This window comes from Mobula hypostoma, chromosome 9 (genome assembly GCF_963921235.1).
Source record: "Mobula hypostoma chromosome 9, sMobHyp1.1, whole genome shotgun sequence".
NCBI classification, from domain to species: Eukaryota; Metazoa; Chordata; class Chondrichthyes; order Myliobatiformes; family Myliobatidae; genus Mobula; species Mobula hypostoma.
This window is the reverse complement of record NC_086105.1, coordinates 3,535,319-3,552,186: the sequence shown is the minus strand read 5'-3', so window position 1 is coordinate 3,552,186 and position 16,868 is coordinate 3,535,319. Positions and strand designations below refer to the sequence as shown.

The following is a 16,868-nucleotide window of genomic DNA, read 5'->3' as shown; positions in this document are numbered from 1 at the left end:
GTGTGACCCTCCCTCAGTACCACCCCTCCCACAGTGTTACTCTCCCTCAGTACCACCCCTCCCACAGTGTGACTCTCCCTCAGTATCACCCCTCCCACAGTGTGAATCTCCCTCAGTACCATCTCTCCCACAGTGTGACCTTCCCTCGGTACCACCCCTCCCACAATGTGACCCTCCCTCAGTACCACCCCTCCCACAGTACAAGTAAACAAGCACAGGAGTGACAGGCATAAAACCATAAGACCATTAGATGTAGGAGCAGAATTAGGCCATTTGGCCCATCGAGTCTTTTCCACCATTTCATCATGGCTGATCCAATTTTCCTCTGAGCCCCACTCTCCTGCCTTCTCCCCATATCCCTTCTTGCCCTGACCAATCAAGAATCAATCAACCTCTGCCTTAAATATACATAAAGACTTGGCCTCCAAAGCTGTCACCAGGTTTGGAGCTGGCCCAAGTGCGGAGTGAGAGACACTGAAACGGGTTAATAGTTCATAAACTTTAATGTGAACAGTGTTAAAGGGAAAATAAAACAATAAACGCTAGGCCAAACAAGGCCGTTAACTAGAACTCTCAAACGGGAAACGAAGCCTACACTGCAGCTCAAAAGAACATTTAAATATTAAACAACTACCAGTTGTCTTCAGAGTCAGTTGACTCGACAGTCCAATTTCTCAGGAAAGGCCAATGCAAACAGGCAGCAAAGCGTTGCTGTGCTCTGTCTGAGTCTCAACAAGCACTACGACCACAAGTATGGAGTTAAATACTATCATAATTAAATAATAATTAACTGTCATGTGCATTTTGACAAGCGCAATTGCCGTATCTACTGCACTGCCAAATCTGTGGTTGTGATATAAGCTGCCAGTAGTAAAGAATTCTACAGATTCACCACCCTCTGGTTAAAGAAATTCCTCTTCATCTCTGTTCTAGGAGGTCGTCCCTCTATTCTGAAACTATATCCTTTGGCCTTAGACTCTCTCACCACAGGAAACATCTTCTCCACATTCATTCACCATTTGATGGGTCACCCCTCATTCTTCAAAATACCAGTGAATACAGGCCCAGAGCCATCAAACATTCTTTATATGACAAGCCATTCAATCCTGGAATCATTTTCATGAACCTCCTTTGAACCCTCTCTTCAGCACATCCTGTCTAAGAATTCCAACCGATTTGTCAGGCAAGATTTTCCCTTGAGGAAACTATGCTGACTATGGCCTATTTTATCATGTGCCTCCAAATACCCTGAGACCTCATCCTTAGTAATCAACTCCAACATCGTCCTAATCACTAAGGTCAAGCTAACTGGCCTATAATTTCCTTTCTTCTCCCTCTCTCCCTTCTTAAGAGTGGAGCAACATTTGCATTTTTACAGTCTTCTGGAATATTCCATAATCCAGTGATTCTTGAAAGATCATTACTAATGCCTCCACAATCTCTTCAGCCACCCCTTTCAGAACCCTGGAGTGTACACCATCTGATCCAGGTGACTTACCTACCTTCAGACCTTTCAGTTTCCAAGAACTTTCTCTCTAGTTAAGGCAATTTCACACAGTTCTGACCTCAGACACTCTGGAACTTCCACCGTACTGCTATTGTCTTCTATAGTGAAGACTGACGCAAAATTCAAGTTATCCAGTTTGTTTGTCATTTCTACCTTTGCAGCATCAATTTTCAGTGGTCCAATATTCACTCTCACCTCTCTTTTACACTTTGTATATCTGAAGAAACTTTTGGTATCTTCTTTAATATTATTGGCTAGCTTACTCTCATATTCAGTCTTTACTTTCTTAATGAATTTCTAGTTGCCTTCTGTTGCTTTTTAAAAGCTTCTCAATCTATAACTTTTAATTCACTAATTTTTTTCTCTATTATATGCCCTCTCTTTGGATTTTATGTTGGCTTTGACTTCTCTTGTTAGCCACAGTTGTGTCACTTTCCTTTAGAATACTTCTCTTTGGGATGCAAATATCCTGTGCCTTCCAAATTGCTTCCAGAAATTTGAGCTATTTCTGCTCTGCTGTCAACCCGCCAGTGTTCTTGTCCGTCAGTTCTGGCCATTTCCTCTCTCATGCTTCTGTACTCCACTGTAATACTGAAATATCTGACTTTAGCTTCTCCTTCTCAAACTTCAGGGTGAATTCGTTCATATTTTGATCACTTACCCCTAAGGATTCTTTTACCTTAAGCTCTCTAATCAATTCTAGTTCATTGCACGTCACCCAGTCCAGAATAGCTGATTCTAGACTCAACCACAGGCTGCTCTTTAAAAAAAGACATCTCGTGGGCACTCTAGAAATTCCCCTCCTGGAATCCAGCACCAACCTGATTTTCCCAATCTACCTGTACGTTGAAATTCCCATGGCTATTGTAACATTACTCTTTTGACATGCGGTTTCTATCTCCTATCGTGATCTGTAGACCACATCCTTACGAGTGTCTGTGGGTCTGTATACAACTCCCCTCAGGGTCTTTTTACCGTTGCAGTTCCTTATCTCTATCCACAGTGATTCAACACCTTCCAACCCTATGTCACCTCTTTGTATTGGTATGATTTCATTTTTCACCAACAGAGAAATGCTGCCCCTTCTGCCTTCCTGCCTGTCCTTTCGATACAACGTGTATCCTTGGACATTAAGCTCTCAGCTATACACACAAAATGCTTGAGGAACTCAGCAGGCCAAGCAAGCTAGGTCAGGCTCCCAGCTATAATCAGCCATGAATCAGTGATGGCTACAACATCATGCATGCCAATCTGTAACTGGCACAAGTTCACCTACCTTATTCCATACACTGCACACCTTCAGCCCTGTGTTCATCCTTTTCGATTCTGCCCACCTTTTACGTTGCAACTCATCCTGTTGACTGTAATTTTGCCCTGTCATCAGCCCCTCCTCACTACACATTGCCTCTGTTTGTAAACCAACTCCCTCGTCTTCAGCACTATCATCGGCCTTTCCTACGATACTTCATACATCGAAACATATGCAGCTTAGGGCACTAGATGAACCATGCTCAACCTTTTGATTCCGAATTGAGGATTCCTAACTTACCAACAACTACCTCCACAACCTCCCCACTAACTATTCTGGCGCTCTGGTTCCCATCCCCCTGCACCTCTAGTTTAAACCCCACCAGCACACCTTCAAACCTTCCCGGTAGGATATTAGACCCCTCAAGTTCAGGTACAAACCGTCCCTTTCTGTACAGGTCCCACCTTCCCTGGAGAAGAGCCCAATGACAGAAAATTCTTATGCCCTCCCTCCTACATGAACTCCTTTGCCACATATTAAACTATAATCTTCCTAGCTCTAGCCTCACTAGCTCGTGGCACGGGTAGCAATCCTGAGATCACAACCCTGGAGGTCCTGTCCTTTAACTTAGCACCTAACTCCCTCAAATCCCTATGCAGAACCTCGTCACTCATCCTACCCACGTCATTGGTACCTACATGGGCCATGACCACTGGCTGTCCACCCTCCCACTTAAGAGTGCTGAGAACTCGATCCGAGATATCCCGGAATCTGGCACCTGGGACGTAACATGCTATCTGGGAATCTCATTCTCTCCCACCTCCTGTCCGTTCCCCTAATTAATGGATCCCCTGTCACCACAGCGCGCCCCTTCTCCCACCATCCTTTCTGAGTCACAGTGCCAGAGACAGGCCCGCTGTGACTCTCCTCTGTTAGATCAACCCTCCCCCAACGGTACTCAAGGTGATATACCTGTTGCTGAGGGGGATGGCCGTAGGGGTACGCTGCACTGGCTCCTTAACCCCTTTCCCCTTTCTGAATGTCACCCAGTTTCCTGGGTTCTGCACCTTGGGTGTAACTACCTCTCTATATGTCCCATCTATCACTCCCTCAGCCTCCTGAATGATCCAGAGTTCATCCAGTTCCAGCTCCAACTCTTCAACACGGATTGTTAGAAGCTGCAGCTGGATGCACTTCTCATGTTTGTAGTGGTCAGGGTCACTGGAGGTCTCCCTGCCTTCCCACATCCGGCAAGAGAGGCATTGCACTACCCTGCCTGTCATCTCTACTGTCCGAGCTGAGCTGATATAAAGGGCAAAAAGTAACCTAGAGCTTTTCTTTTCTTTGCCTGCTCTGACTGAAACCTCTCTTTGCAGAAGTTTCGAAGAGTTGTCACCACTCGGACTCTGTCCACTCAGACGATGCTCGCCTCTGCCTTCCTTTGGTTTGCTCTTGTGATGTGATATGAAGTTTACAGCTTTGAATGAATTGTTTTGCATCTCAGTAGCCTATTGTGAATGGAGGTAGTTAATGACGTGCCTCTAATCTGTGATGGTTTCTGTGTCGCTCAGGCATAGCTGAGGAATATATCACACCCATGTTTAACTTCTACCGGAGTATCAGCGAGCTGAAGATGACCCAGGAGGAATACAGTCTTCTGACGGCCATCACCATTCTCTCTCCAGGTAGGGGCTGCTCTCGGGCACAACCCGTGTCAGTTATGGAGCACAGGACAATGCAGGAACAGGCCCTGTGGACCCCAATCCCAAATTACACAAAAACCCTCAGCCTGCACGTGACCCAGTAGCACAACCCCTCCTCCTCCCCCAACATCCTTTGTATTTCCATATTGAGCTGTACTGTTCCATGTCTCTTATGTAGTTTGCTTCTCCAACAAGTAAAATTTCATGGTATTTTCACTGTTTAATTGTCTTTTTACATGAATACAGCCAAATGAAACAGCGTTACTCAGGGATAAAAGGGGCAAAACACAGTGCCAACAGTCACACACAGCACAAGGCACATCTACTGTAGCATATGTAAAATTTCAAGCTTGTATAAAATACAGACACAAACAAAAAATATATGTAGTCTAGGACCCTGAGTCCATGAAATTTGCGGCAGTCTGCAGTCGAACACAGTTCAGCTTCTGTTCTGATGACAAACACTGGGGAGTAGCTGTAGCTTTGGCTCGGATGCTACACCACATTGCACCCACTCGTGCGACACACCATCGCCTCTAAAAGTGTGCACCGACTCGTAACTCCTGCGACACCATCACCTCTGGTAGTGTGCACCGACTCGTATCTCGTGCGACACACCATCGCCTCTGGTAGTGTGCACTGAGTCGTAATTCCTGCGACACACCATCGCCTCTGGTAGTGTGCACTGAGTCGTAATTCCTGCGACACACCATCGCCTCTGGTAGTGTGCACTGAGTCGTAACTCCTGCGACACCATCGCCTCTGGTAGTGTGCACTGAGTTGTAACTCCTGCGAAACCATCGCCTCTAGTAGTGTGCACCCACTCGTAACTCCTGCAACACCATCACCTCTGGTAGTGTGCACCCACTCGTACCTCGTGTGACACACCATCACCTCTAGTAGTGTGCACCCACTCGTAACTCCTGCAACACCATCACCTCTGGTAGTGTGCACTGACTCGTAACTCCTGCGACACCACCGCCTCTGGTAGTGTGCACTGACTCGTAACTCCTGCGACACACCACCGCCTCTGGTAGTGTGCACTGACTCATACCTCGTGCAACACACCATCGCCTCTGGTAGTGTGCACGGACTCATACCTTGTGTGACACATCATCGCCTCTGGTAGTGTGCACTGAGTCGTAACTCGTGCGACACCATCACCTCTGGCAGTGTGCACCGACTCATAACTCGTGCGACACCACATCGCCCCTGGTCTCGTACCTCAGGGACCAATGATAAACTCGAACTTGAATGCAGGTGCTGGTGTGAGGTTGCAGAATGCCCTGCTCCTACCTTGTCTTGTCAACTTCAACAGTGACATAGTAGGGGTCTGGGTCTGAAGAAAGGGTTAAACCTCTTGCAGCAACTGTTTCAGAACCCTAATATTTTGGCGAACATTCAGCTGCGATCTGCTGTGGATGACTGACACAATGTTCCTCCGATCTTTCCCTCTCCTCCAACGGGCAATGTTCCTCCATCAATGGTGACCCCTGACCCTCTGCAACAAGGAGTTGTGCTGCTGAGGACAGAAGCGTTCTGTGCCCCTGACAAAGCTGCTCTGAAACTCCTGTGCGTGGGGGAGTCGATGAATGCCATGGCCTGGGTCCATAACCTTTCTGTGGAGCGCAGGCGTGACCTCCAGCTGTGATCAACGTCATCCCTGCATTGTGGAGTGGGAATGATTTCTGAATGTCAGATGGGCAGATTATTGGACAGGGAAAGGGCATCAGAAAGATGGATTTTGGACATCAGTGTCCATTGCCTGATTTTGGCCGAGTTTGAAACAGAAGGTCAACACGAGCTTCTCTGTTAAATGGAAAACAAACATGACTCCCACACCTGCAACAGGCAGGGGGAGATGTCAATCTAGCAACAGGTGATATTCACAAACTTGTGCACTTCGGATAATCCTGTAGATGGTACACCCAGTACAGTGTGGACACTGCATGTGGCCCGTGCACTGTACAATCTCCGCTCCTGTGGGGCACAGGGCACTCGTGGAGGTTTCTCCTCTCCTCACCTCTCTCTGCCCACTGGCTCTCTCCCTGTCTGTATCAGGTATGAGGCACCCTCTCCCAACCTTGCACAGGAGAGGCTATGATTCAGGGACGATTCTGAAAACCTGCACTCGTTCCTCAACCACTCGCAAATTTCCACGGATGTACCGTGGACGGCGTTCTAATTGGCTGCATCACCGTCTGGTTTGGGGTGGGGGTAGACACTGCACAGGATCAAAAGGAGCTGCAGAGAGTTGTAAACTTGGCTCCATCAGGAACACAGGTCTCCACAGTGTCCAGGACATCTTCAAGGAGCGATGGCTCAAAAAGGTGGTGTCCATCATTAAGGACCCCCATCACCCAGGACTTGCCCCGTCCTCGTTGCTACCATCAGGGAGGGGGTTAAACTCCTGAAGCCACCCACTCAGTGTTCCAGGAACAGCTTCTTCCCCTCTGCCACCCGATTTCTGAATGGACATTGAACCCATGAACACTACCTCACTACTTTTTTATTTTCTATTTTTGCACTTTTTTTTAGTTTTGCTATTTTTTATATATATTCATCTACCGTAATTCACATTTTTTCCATTATTATGTACTGCTGCCACGGAGACGACAAGTTTCACAATGTTTGCCAGTGATATTAAACCTGACTCCGATCCTGATTTAATTACTTGTGCACAAGAAGGTCAGCCCAGCTCCTGACACCACACTGAAATCAGAATAAAGAAACGCCATATTTATATAGAAATTTACTAGTTGGATACAAATATTGACCAATTGGGAACCTTGTGGAGAACGTTCCCTCTAATTATTTTCACGGCTGTAATGATACTGGTGTTACTAGCCAATAGGTTCCTTCAGTTTGTTTTTGCTGTCGTGCTGAGGTGGGGGTGGGGGTTGTAATAAGGATGAACCCCCACTACCTATTAAATACTCCCAACTGTGTGCGTCTCAAATAGCCTCTGACAACCATGTCCAGCTCCTGGCCTCCACGTGTGGTTTAGCTACTAAGCCCAGCAGAACCATTTCTACTGAAAGGCGGAGGGGCAAAGGCGGGCTGCCGGTGCCCTAAAACCAGTCGCTTCAGGCAGGTGGGGCTCATATCAGACAGATAGTTGGCATCTTATGAGGAAGGCTTTGGGAGTAAACCCAAGGGAAAAACCTGGAGCGGGAGTCTCTGAGGCAGTCCCACATTGAGTTCGACACTGACGGGCAACTCCTGCAACACCGCTGGTGCCAGACTGCATCGGTGTCTACCATTGCTTTTGGTTCATCAGATGTGTGGAGACCCAGGCCATGGCATTCATCGACTCCCCCACGCACAGGAGTTTCAGAGCAGCTTTGTCAGGGGCACAGAACGCTCTGTCCTCAGCAGCACAACTCCTTGTTGCAGAGGGTCAGGGGTCACCATTGATGGAGGAACATTGCCCGTTGGAGGAGAGGGAAAGATCGGAGGAACATTGTGTCAGTCATCCACAGCAGATCGCAGCTGAATGTTCGCCAAAATATTAGGGTTCTGAAACAGTTGCTGCAAGAGGTTTAACCCTTTCTTCAGACCCAGACCCCTACTATGTCACTGTTGAAGTTGACAAGACAAGATAGGAGCAGGGCATTCTGCAACCTCACACCAGCACCTGCATTCTAGTTCGAGTTTATCATTGGTCCCTGAGGTACAAGACCAGGGGCGATGTGGTGTCGCACGAGTTATGAGTCGGTGCACACTGCCAGAGGTGATGGTGTCGCATGAGTTACGACTCAGTGCACGCTACCAGAGGCAGTGGTGTGTTGCACACCTAATCACCCACTGACCCACCCCTCCACACCCCCAATCACCCACTAACCCACCCCTCCACACCCCCAATCACCCACTAACCCACCCCTCCACACCCCCAATCACCCACTAACCCACCCCTCCACACCCCCAATCACCCACCGACCCACCCCTCCACACCCCCAATCACCCACTGACCCACCCCTCCACACCCCCAATCACCCACTAACCCACCCCTCCACACCCCCAATTACCCACTGACCCACCCCTCCACACCCCCAATCACCCACCCACTAACCCACCCCTCCACACCCCCTGTCACCCACTGACCCACCCCTCCACACCCCCAATCACCCACTGACCCACCCCTCCACACCCCCAATTACGCACTGACCCACCCCTCCACACCCCCAATCACCCACTGACCCACCCCTCCATACCCCCAATCACCCACTGACCCACCCCTCCACACACCCAATCAACCACTGACCCACCCCTCCACACCCCCCAATCACCCACTGACCCACCCCTCCACACCCCCAATCACCCACTGATCCACCCCTCCACACCCCCAATCACCCACTGACCCACCCCTCCACACCCCCAATTACCCACTGACCCACCCCTCCACACCCACAATCACCCACTGACCCACCCCTCCACACTCCCAAACTCCCACTGACCCACCCCTCCACACCCCCAACCACCCACTGACCCACCCCTCCACACCCCCAATCACCCACTGACCCACCCCTCCACACCCCCAATCACTGACATAACCCACCCCTCCACACCCCCGATCACCCACTGACCCACCCCTCCACACACCTAATCACCCACTGACACACCTCTCCACACCCCCCAATCACCCACTGACCCACCCCTCCACACCCCCAATCACCCACTAACCCACCCCTCCACACCCCCGATCACCCACTGACCCACCCCTCCACACCCCCAATCACCCACTGACCCACCCCTCCACACCCCCAATCACCCACTGACCCACCCCTCCACACCTCCAAACACCCACCGACCCACCCCTCCACATCCCCAATCACCCACCGACCCACCCCTCCACACCCCCAATCACCCACCAACCCACCCCTCCACACCCCCAATCACCCACCGACCCACCCCTCCACACCCCCAATCACCCACTGACCCACCCCTCCTCACCCCCAATCACCCACCGACCCACCCCTCCACACCCCCAATCACCCACCGACCCACCCCTCCACACCCCCAATCACCCACCGACCCACCCCTCCACACCCCCAATCACCCACTGACCCACCCCTCCACACCCCCAATTACCCACTGACCCACCCCTCCACACCCACAATCACCCACTGACCCACCCCTCCACACTCCCAAACTCCCACTGACCCACCCCTCCACACCCCCAACCACCCACTGACCCACCCCTCCACACCCCCAATCACCCACTGACCCACCCCTCCACACCCCCAATCACTGACATAACCCACCCCTCCACACCCCCGATCACCCACTGACCCACCCCTCCACACACCTAATCACCCACTGACACACCTCTCCACACCCCCCAATCACCCACTGACCCACCCCTCCACACCCCCAATCACCCACTAACCCACCCCTCCACACCCCCGATCACCCACTGACCCACCCCTCCACACCCCCAATCACCCACTGACCCACCCCTCCACACCCCCAATCACCCACTGACCCACCCCTCCACACCTCCAAACACCCACCGACCCACCCCTCCACATCCCCAATCACCCACCGACCCACCCCTCCACACCCCCAATCACCCACCAACCCACCCCTCCACACCCCCAATCACCCACCGACCCACCCCTCCACACCCCCAATCACCCACTGACCCACCCCTCCTCACCCCCAATCACCCACCGACCCACCCCTCCACACCCCCAATCACCCACCGACCCACCCCTCCACACCCCCAATCACCCACCGACCCACCCCTCCACACCCCCAATCACCCACTGACCCACCCCTCCTCACCCCCAATCACCCACTGACCCACCCCTCCACACCCCCAATCACCCACTGACCCACCCCTCCACACTCCCAATCACCCACTGACCCACCCCTCCTCACCCCCAATCACCCACTGACCCACCTCTCCTCACCCCCAATCACCCACTGACCCACCCCTCCACACCCCCAATCACCCACTGACCCACCCCTCCTCACCCCCAATCACCCACTGACCCACCCCTCCACACCCACAATCACCCACTGACCCACCCCTCCACACTCCCAAACTCCCACTGACCCACCCCTCCACACCCCCAACCACCCACTGACCCACCCCTCCACACCCCCAATCACCCACTGACCCACCCCTCCACACCCCCAATCACTGACATAACCCACCCCTCCACACCCCCGATCACCCACTGACCCACCCCTCCACACACCTAATCACCCACTGACACACCTCTCCACACCCCCCAATCACCCACTGACCCACCCGTCCACACCCCCAATCACCCACTGACCCACCCCTCCACACCCCCAATTACCCACTGACCCACCCCTCCACACCCCCAATCACCCACTGACCCACCCCTCCACACCCCCAATCACCCACTGACCCACCCCTCCACACCCCCAATCACCCACCGACCCACCCCTCCACACCCCCAATCACCCACTGACCCACCCCTCCACACCCCCAACCACCCACTGACCCACCCCTCCACACCCCCAATCACCCACTGACCCACCCCTCCACACCCCCAATTACCCACTGACCCACCCCTCCACACACACCCCCAATCACCCACTGACCCACCCCTCCACACCCCCAATCACCCACTGACCCACCCCTCCACACACACCCCCAATCACCCACTAGTTTATCATTTCCCATCAGTCACTTTATGTACAGAGACTCCATGCTTAGCATCACTTTATGGACATACAATCTGTCTATGTATATAAGTGATGTTATGTGGGTCAATAATTATTGCATTTTTAAAAATTATTATTGTGTTCTTTATCTTACTAAGTTTCTTTTTGTGCTGCATCGAATCCGGAGCAACAATTATTTCCTTCTCCTTTACACGTGTGTATTGGAATTGATATTAAACAATCGTGAATCTCAGCTGTCTTTCTCTTTGACATAGATCGGTTGTACGTGAAGGATCGGGACGCCATCGATAGGCTTCAGGAGCCGCTGCTGGACATCTTGCAGAAGTACTGCAAGATCAACCACCCCGGTGACCCTCAGCACTTCGCCCGGCTGCTGGGGAGGCTGACTGAGCTCAGGACCTTCAACCACCACCACGCGGACATGCTGATGTCCTGGAGGAGTAACGACCAGAAATTCACTCCTCTCCTCTGTGAGATCTGGGATGTACAATGAGGCCCACGCCTGCAGCAGGAGCAGGGCATCTCAACCATATGACCGTGAGACCAGAAGACTCAGGAGCAGTGGTAGGCCATTCAACCCATCGAGCCTGCTCTGCCATTCTATCATGGCTGATTTATTATCCATGTCAACCGAGAGACCTGAGAGCTGGTCTCCGTCTCCAAAGCCCTCAGAAAGGCCATGCAGTGCTAACAGGGACAAGTCTCCAAGGTTGACCCCTAGCGACCAAATGTGAGGCTTACCCAGATTCATCCAATCACCTATTTAAATAAACCTTCATGGCCTTATGTAATTTTCAATGTTTCAATGTACATGTGACAAATAAAGTTAATCTTTATTATTATTATTATCTTTAATGCATCAATGTCACTTCGAGCTTGCTCCTTATGTTGTTTTTCTGTGGACAGCATGGTACTGTAGTGTTTAGCATAACACTTTACAGCATGCAGGCTGTGACAATGTTTCAATTCCCACCACTGTCTGTAAGGAGTTTGTCCATCCTCTGTGTGACCGTGTGGATTTCCTCCGGGTGCTCTGGTTTCCTCTCACATCCCAACCGCGTATGGGTTGTGTTAGTAAGTTGTGGGCATGCCAGAATGCGTGCTGACACATGCTGGCTGCCCCCCCAGTTGATCCCCAACACGAGCAACACGCTTCACTGCATGTTTCGATACACGTGCGACAAATAAAGCTAAACTTACTTTCTTCTGTTAGATCCACGTGCTTGGGATCCAAGAGCGGCTGTGCTGTTATTCTCTATTATAAAGGTGCCGAAGAAATAGTATTGCTAGTGGGTTCCTCTGTCAAAGGAGACAAGGTCAAAGTAAATTTCATGTTCAGGATTAATTGTCATTCAACTATACATGAATGCCCACAACACAGCCAAACAAAACTGTGTTACTCTGGGGCCAAGCAGCAAAACACAGTACTTACAGTCACACACAGCACAAAGCAGATACATCATATATGAGATAGCAAGTACATATAAGATATCAGTAAAATACAGTCGTACACAGCACAAAGCAGATATATCATATATGAGATAGCAGGTACATATAAGATATCAGTAAAATACAGTCACACACAGCACAAAGCAGATATATTATATATAAGATAGCAAGTACATATAAGATATCAGTAAAATACAGTCGTACACAGCACAAAGCAGATATATTATATATAAGATAGCAAGTACATATAAGATATCAGTAAAATACAGTCGTACACAGCACAAAGCAGATATATCATATATGAGATAGCAGGTACATATAAGATATCAGTAAAATACAGTCACACACAAAAATAGTCCAAGAGCCCGAGTCCATGAGTGTAGAAGCAGCCTGAAGTCAAACACAATACATCCTGTCTTCTGCCGAGGAAACACTGGAGGCAGCACCAACTCCAGCTTGGGCCCCACACCACACCGCCTGCCCCCTGGCATTCCGGTGGAGTGCACCAACTCTGGTGCCTTTCTCCTGCAAACAGGCGACCCCTCGGCTTGAGGCCTGGTCCTCACTACAATCAAAGCCAGCAGCTCCCCCACCATTTGGCAATAAATCAGTGAACCAGGCCTGCTGCACTCCACATTAACAAAGTCCAACAGGGTTCGTGATCACAAGAAAAGCAACTAAGATGATCACTGTTAGTCTGCACACTACCTTCACCTATCCCCCCCAATGCCTCCTTGACACAGGTATCAGAGGGATACATCAATCAGAGTACATACTGTATGTCCACGTGGGCCAGATGGACAGTACTCCAGGGTTCTGAAAGAGGTGGCTGAAGAGATTATGGAGACAGTAGTAATGATATTTCAAGAATCACTAGTTTCTGGAATGGATTCAGAGGGAAATTGCAAATGTCACTCCACTCTTTAAGAAGAGAGGGAAACAAGAGGCAGGGAGTTAACCTAACTTGGAAGATGTTGGAGTCCATTATTAAGGATGAGGTTTCGGGGTACTTGAAGGCAAATGATAAAATAGGCCATAGTCAACATAGTTTCCTCAAGGAACAGTCTTGTCTGACAAATCTGTTGGAATTCTTCGAGGAAATAACAGGCAGGATAGACTAAAGAGAATCGGTGGATGTTGTGTATTTAGATTTTCAGAAGGCCTTTGACAAGGTGCCACACATGAGGCTGCTTAACAAACTACAAGCCCATGGTATTACAGGAAAGATTCTGGCATGGATTAAGCAGTGGCTGATTGACAGAAGGCAAAGAGTGGGAATAAAGGGAGGCTTTTCTGGTTGGCTGCCGGTGACTAGTGGTGTTTCACAGGGATCTGTGTTGGGACCGATTCTTTTCACGTTATATGCCAATTAATTGGATGACAGAATTGATGGCTTTGCGACCAAGTTTGTTGTTACAAAGATGGGTGGAGGGGCAGGTGTGTTGAGAAAGCGGGCAGTCCACAGAAGGTCTTGGACAGATTGGGAGACTGGGCAAAGAAGTGTCAGATGGAATATAATGTCGGGAAGTGTATGGTCATGCACTTTGATATAATGAATAAAGACATAGACTACTGTTTAATTGGGAAGCCAATTCAGAAATCTGAGGTGCAAAGGGACTTGGAGGAACCGTGAAGGATTTCCTAAAGGTTAACTTGCAGGTTGAGTTGATGTGAGGAAGGCAAATGCAATGTTAGCATTTGTATCGAAAGGACTAGAATATGAGAGCAAGGATGTAATGCTGAGGCTTTATAAGGCTTTGGGCAGACTGTACGGAGTATTGTGAGGCTTTGGCCCCTTATCTATCTATCTATCTATCTGTCTATTTATTTATTTAGATACAGTGTGGAATAGATCTTCTGGCCCTTCAGGCCTTGTCGCTCAGCAATCCTCTAGTTCAATCCTGTCCTAATTCAGGACAATTTACAATGACCAATTAACCTACCAACTGGTAAGTCCTTGACAGATCAATAGTAATTAACCTACCTACCGGTAAGTCTTTGACAGATCAATAGTAATTAACTTACCAACCAGTGAGTCTTTGACAGATTGATAGTAATTGGGAGGAAACTAGAGCACCTGGAGTAAACCCACCCGGTCACAGGAGAATGTACAAACTCCGTACAGACTGCGGTTGGAATTGAACCCAGGTTGCTGGTCCTGTAAAACGTTGTGTTAACCAAGTGTTGTGCCACCTTGAGAAAGGATTGGAGAGGGTCCAGAGGAGGTTAACAAGAATGAAAGCTTTATCGTATGAGAAGCATTTGAAGGCTCTGGACCTCAGAATATCCCTTTAGAACAGGGATGAGGAGGAATTTCTTTAGCCAGAGGGTGGTGAATCTGTGGAAGTCATTGCCATAGATGACGATGGAGATGAAGTCATTCGGTATATTTAAAGAGGCTGTTGATAGTTTTTTGATTAGTCAGGGTGTAAAAAGGTTGCATGGATAAAGCAGGAGAATGGGGATGAGAGGGAAAATAAATCAGCCATGATGGACTGGCGGGAGCAGTTTTGATGGACCGAATGTCATATGGTCTTATAACACTATATATTACTTTGAGATTCGTTTTCTTGCAGGCGTTTACAGAAAAATAAAGAAATAAATGGAATTAATGAAAACTATACATAAGCAAAGACTGAGAAGTAATCAACGTGCAAAACAGGAGAAATTGTGCAAATTAAGCAGCTAATACTGAGAACATGAGTCTTTGAGAGAGTCTGTCAGTTGTGGAATCAGATCAGTGTTAGGGGCTAGTGAAGTTACCCACACCAGTTCAGGAGTCCGATGGTTGAGGGGTAATAACTGTTCCTGAACCTAGTGGTGTGGGTCCTGAGGCTCCTGTACCTTCTGTCTGATGGCAGCAGCAAGAAGAGAGCTTGACCTGGGTGATGAGGGTCCCTGATGATGGATGCTGCTTTCCTGCAACAACACTCCATGTAGAGGGGCTGAAAGGTGGGGACGGCTTTACCTGTGAGGGACTGGGCTGTATCCCCTACTTTTTATAGAATTTTCTGTTTAAGGGCATTGGTGTTTCCTTACCAGGCTGTGATGCAGCCAGACAATATACTCCTCACCATACATCTACAGAGGTTTGTCAACGTTTTCGATATCACGTTGATCCTTGCAAACCTCTAAGGAAGTAGAGGCACGGCTGTGCTTTCTTCATAATCGTACTTACGTGCTGGGCCTAGGACAGGTTGTCAGAAATGATACCACTGAGGAATTTAAAGTTGCTGACCCTCTCCATCTCTGATCCCCCGATGGCCTCTGATTTCCTCCTCCTGAAGTCAATAATCAGCTCCATTGCCTTGCTGACATTGAGTGAGAGGTTCTTGTTGTATCACCACTCAGTCAGGTTTTCAATCTCCCTCCTGTGTGCTGATTCATCATCAGCTTTGATTTGGCCAACGACAGCAGTGTCATCAGCAAACTTGAATATGGCCTTGGAGCTGGGCTTAGCCACCCAGTCAGAAGTGTAAAGTGAGTAGAGCGGGGGGGCCAAGCACACGGCCGTGTTGGTGTACTGGGGGGGCCAAGCACACAGCCGTGTTGGTGTACTGGGGGGGCCAAGCACACGGCCGTGTTGGTGTACTGGGGGGGCCAAGCACACAGCCGTGTTGGTGTACTGGGGGGGCCAAGCACACAGCCGTGTTGGTGTACTGGAGGGGCCAAGCACACAGCCGTGTTGGTGTACTGGGGGGGCCAAGCACACGGCCGTGTTGGTGTACTGGGGGGGCCAAGCACACAGCCGTGTTGGTGTACTGGGGGGGCCAAGCACACGGCCGTGTTGGTGTACTGGAGGGGCCAAGCACACAGCCGTGTTGGTGTACTGGGGGGGCCAAGCACACAGCCGTGTTGGTGTACTGGGGGGGCCAAGCACACAGCCGTGTTGGTGTACTGGAGGGGCCAAGCACACAGCCGTGTTGGTGTACTGGGGGGGCCAAGCACACGGCCGTGTTGGTGTACTGGAGGGGCCAAGCACACAGCCGTGTTGGTGTACAAGCACACGGCCGTGTTGGTGTACTGGGGGGGCCAAGCACACGGCCGTGTTGGTGTACTGGGCAGCAGCCAGCACACGCCGTGTTGGTGTACTGGGGGGCCAAGCACACGCCGTGTTGGTGTACTGGGGGGCCAAGCACAGCCGTGTTGGTGTACTGGGGGGGCCAAGCACACAGCCGTGTTGGTGTACTGGGGGGGCCAAGCACACAGCCGTGTTGGTGTACTGGGGGGGCCAAGCACACAGCCGTGTTGGTGTACTGGGGGGGCCAAGCACACAGCCGTGTTGGTGTACTGGGGG

At 50.2% G+C, this 16,868-nt stretch overlaps 1 protein-coding gene across 4 annotated transcripts in view; it reads left to right on the top strand.

Moving 5' to 3' along the window:
- Window positions 1-11,959, top strand: part of nr1h4 (nuclear receptor subfamily 1, group H, member 4) — a 98,113-nt gene extending 86,154 nt beyond the window's left edge. For 3 of the 4 annotated variants that reach the window (XM_063057607.1, XM_063057604.1, XM_063057605.1), the window contains 2 exons: window positions 4,328-4,441; window positions 11,377-11,959. In XM_063057607.1, coding sequence (XP_062913677.1) covers window positions 4,328-4,441; window positions 11,377-11,615 — 353 coding nt within the window. In that variant the 3' untranslated portion in view covers window positions 11,616-11,959. The remainder of the gene's footprint in view (window positions 1-4,327; window positions 4,442-11,376) is intronic. The other variant, XM_063057603.1, reaches the window with a different exon arrangement.
- The last annotated feature ends 4,909 nt before the right edge of the window (window positions 11,960-16,868 follow it).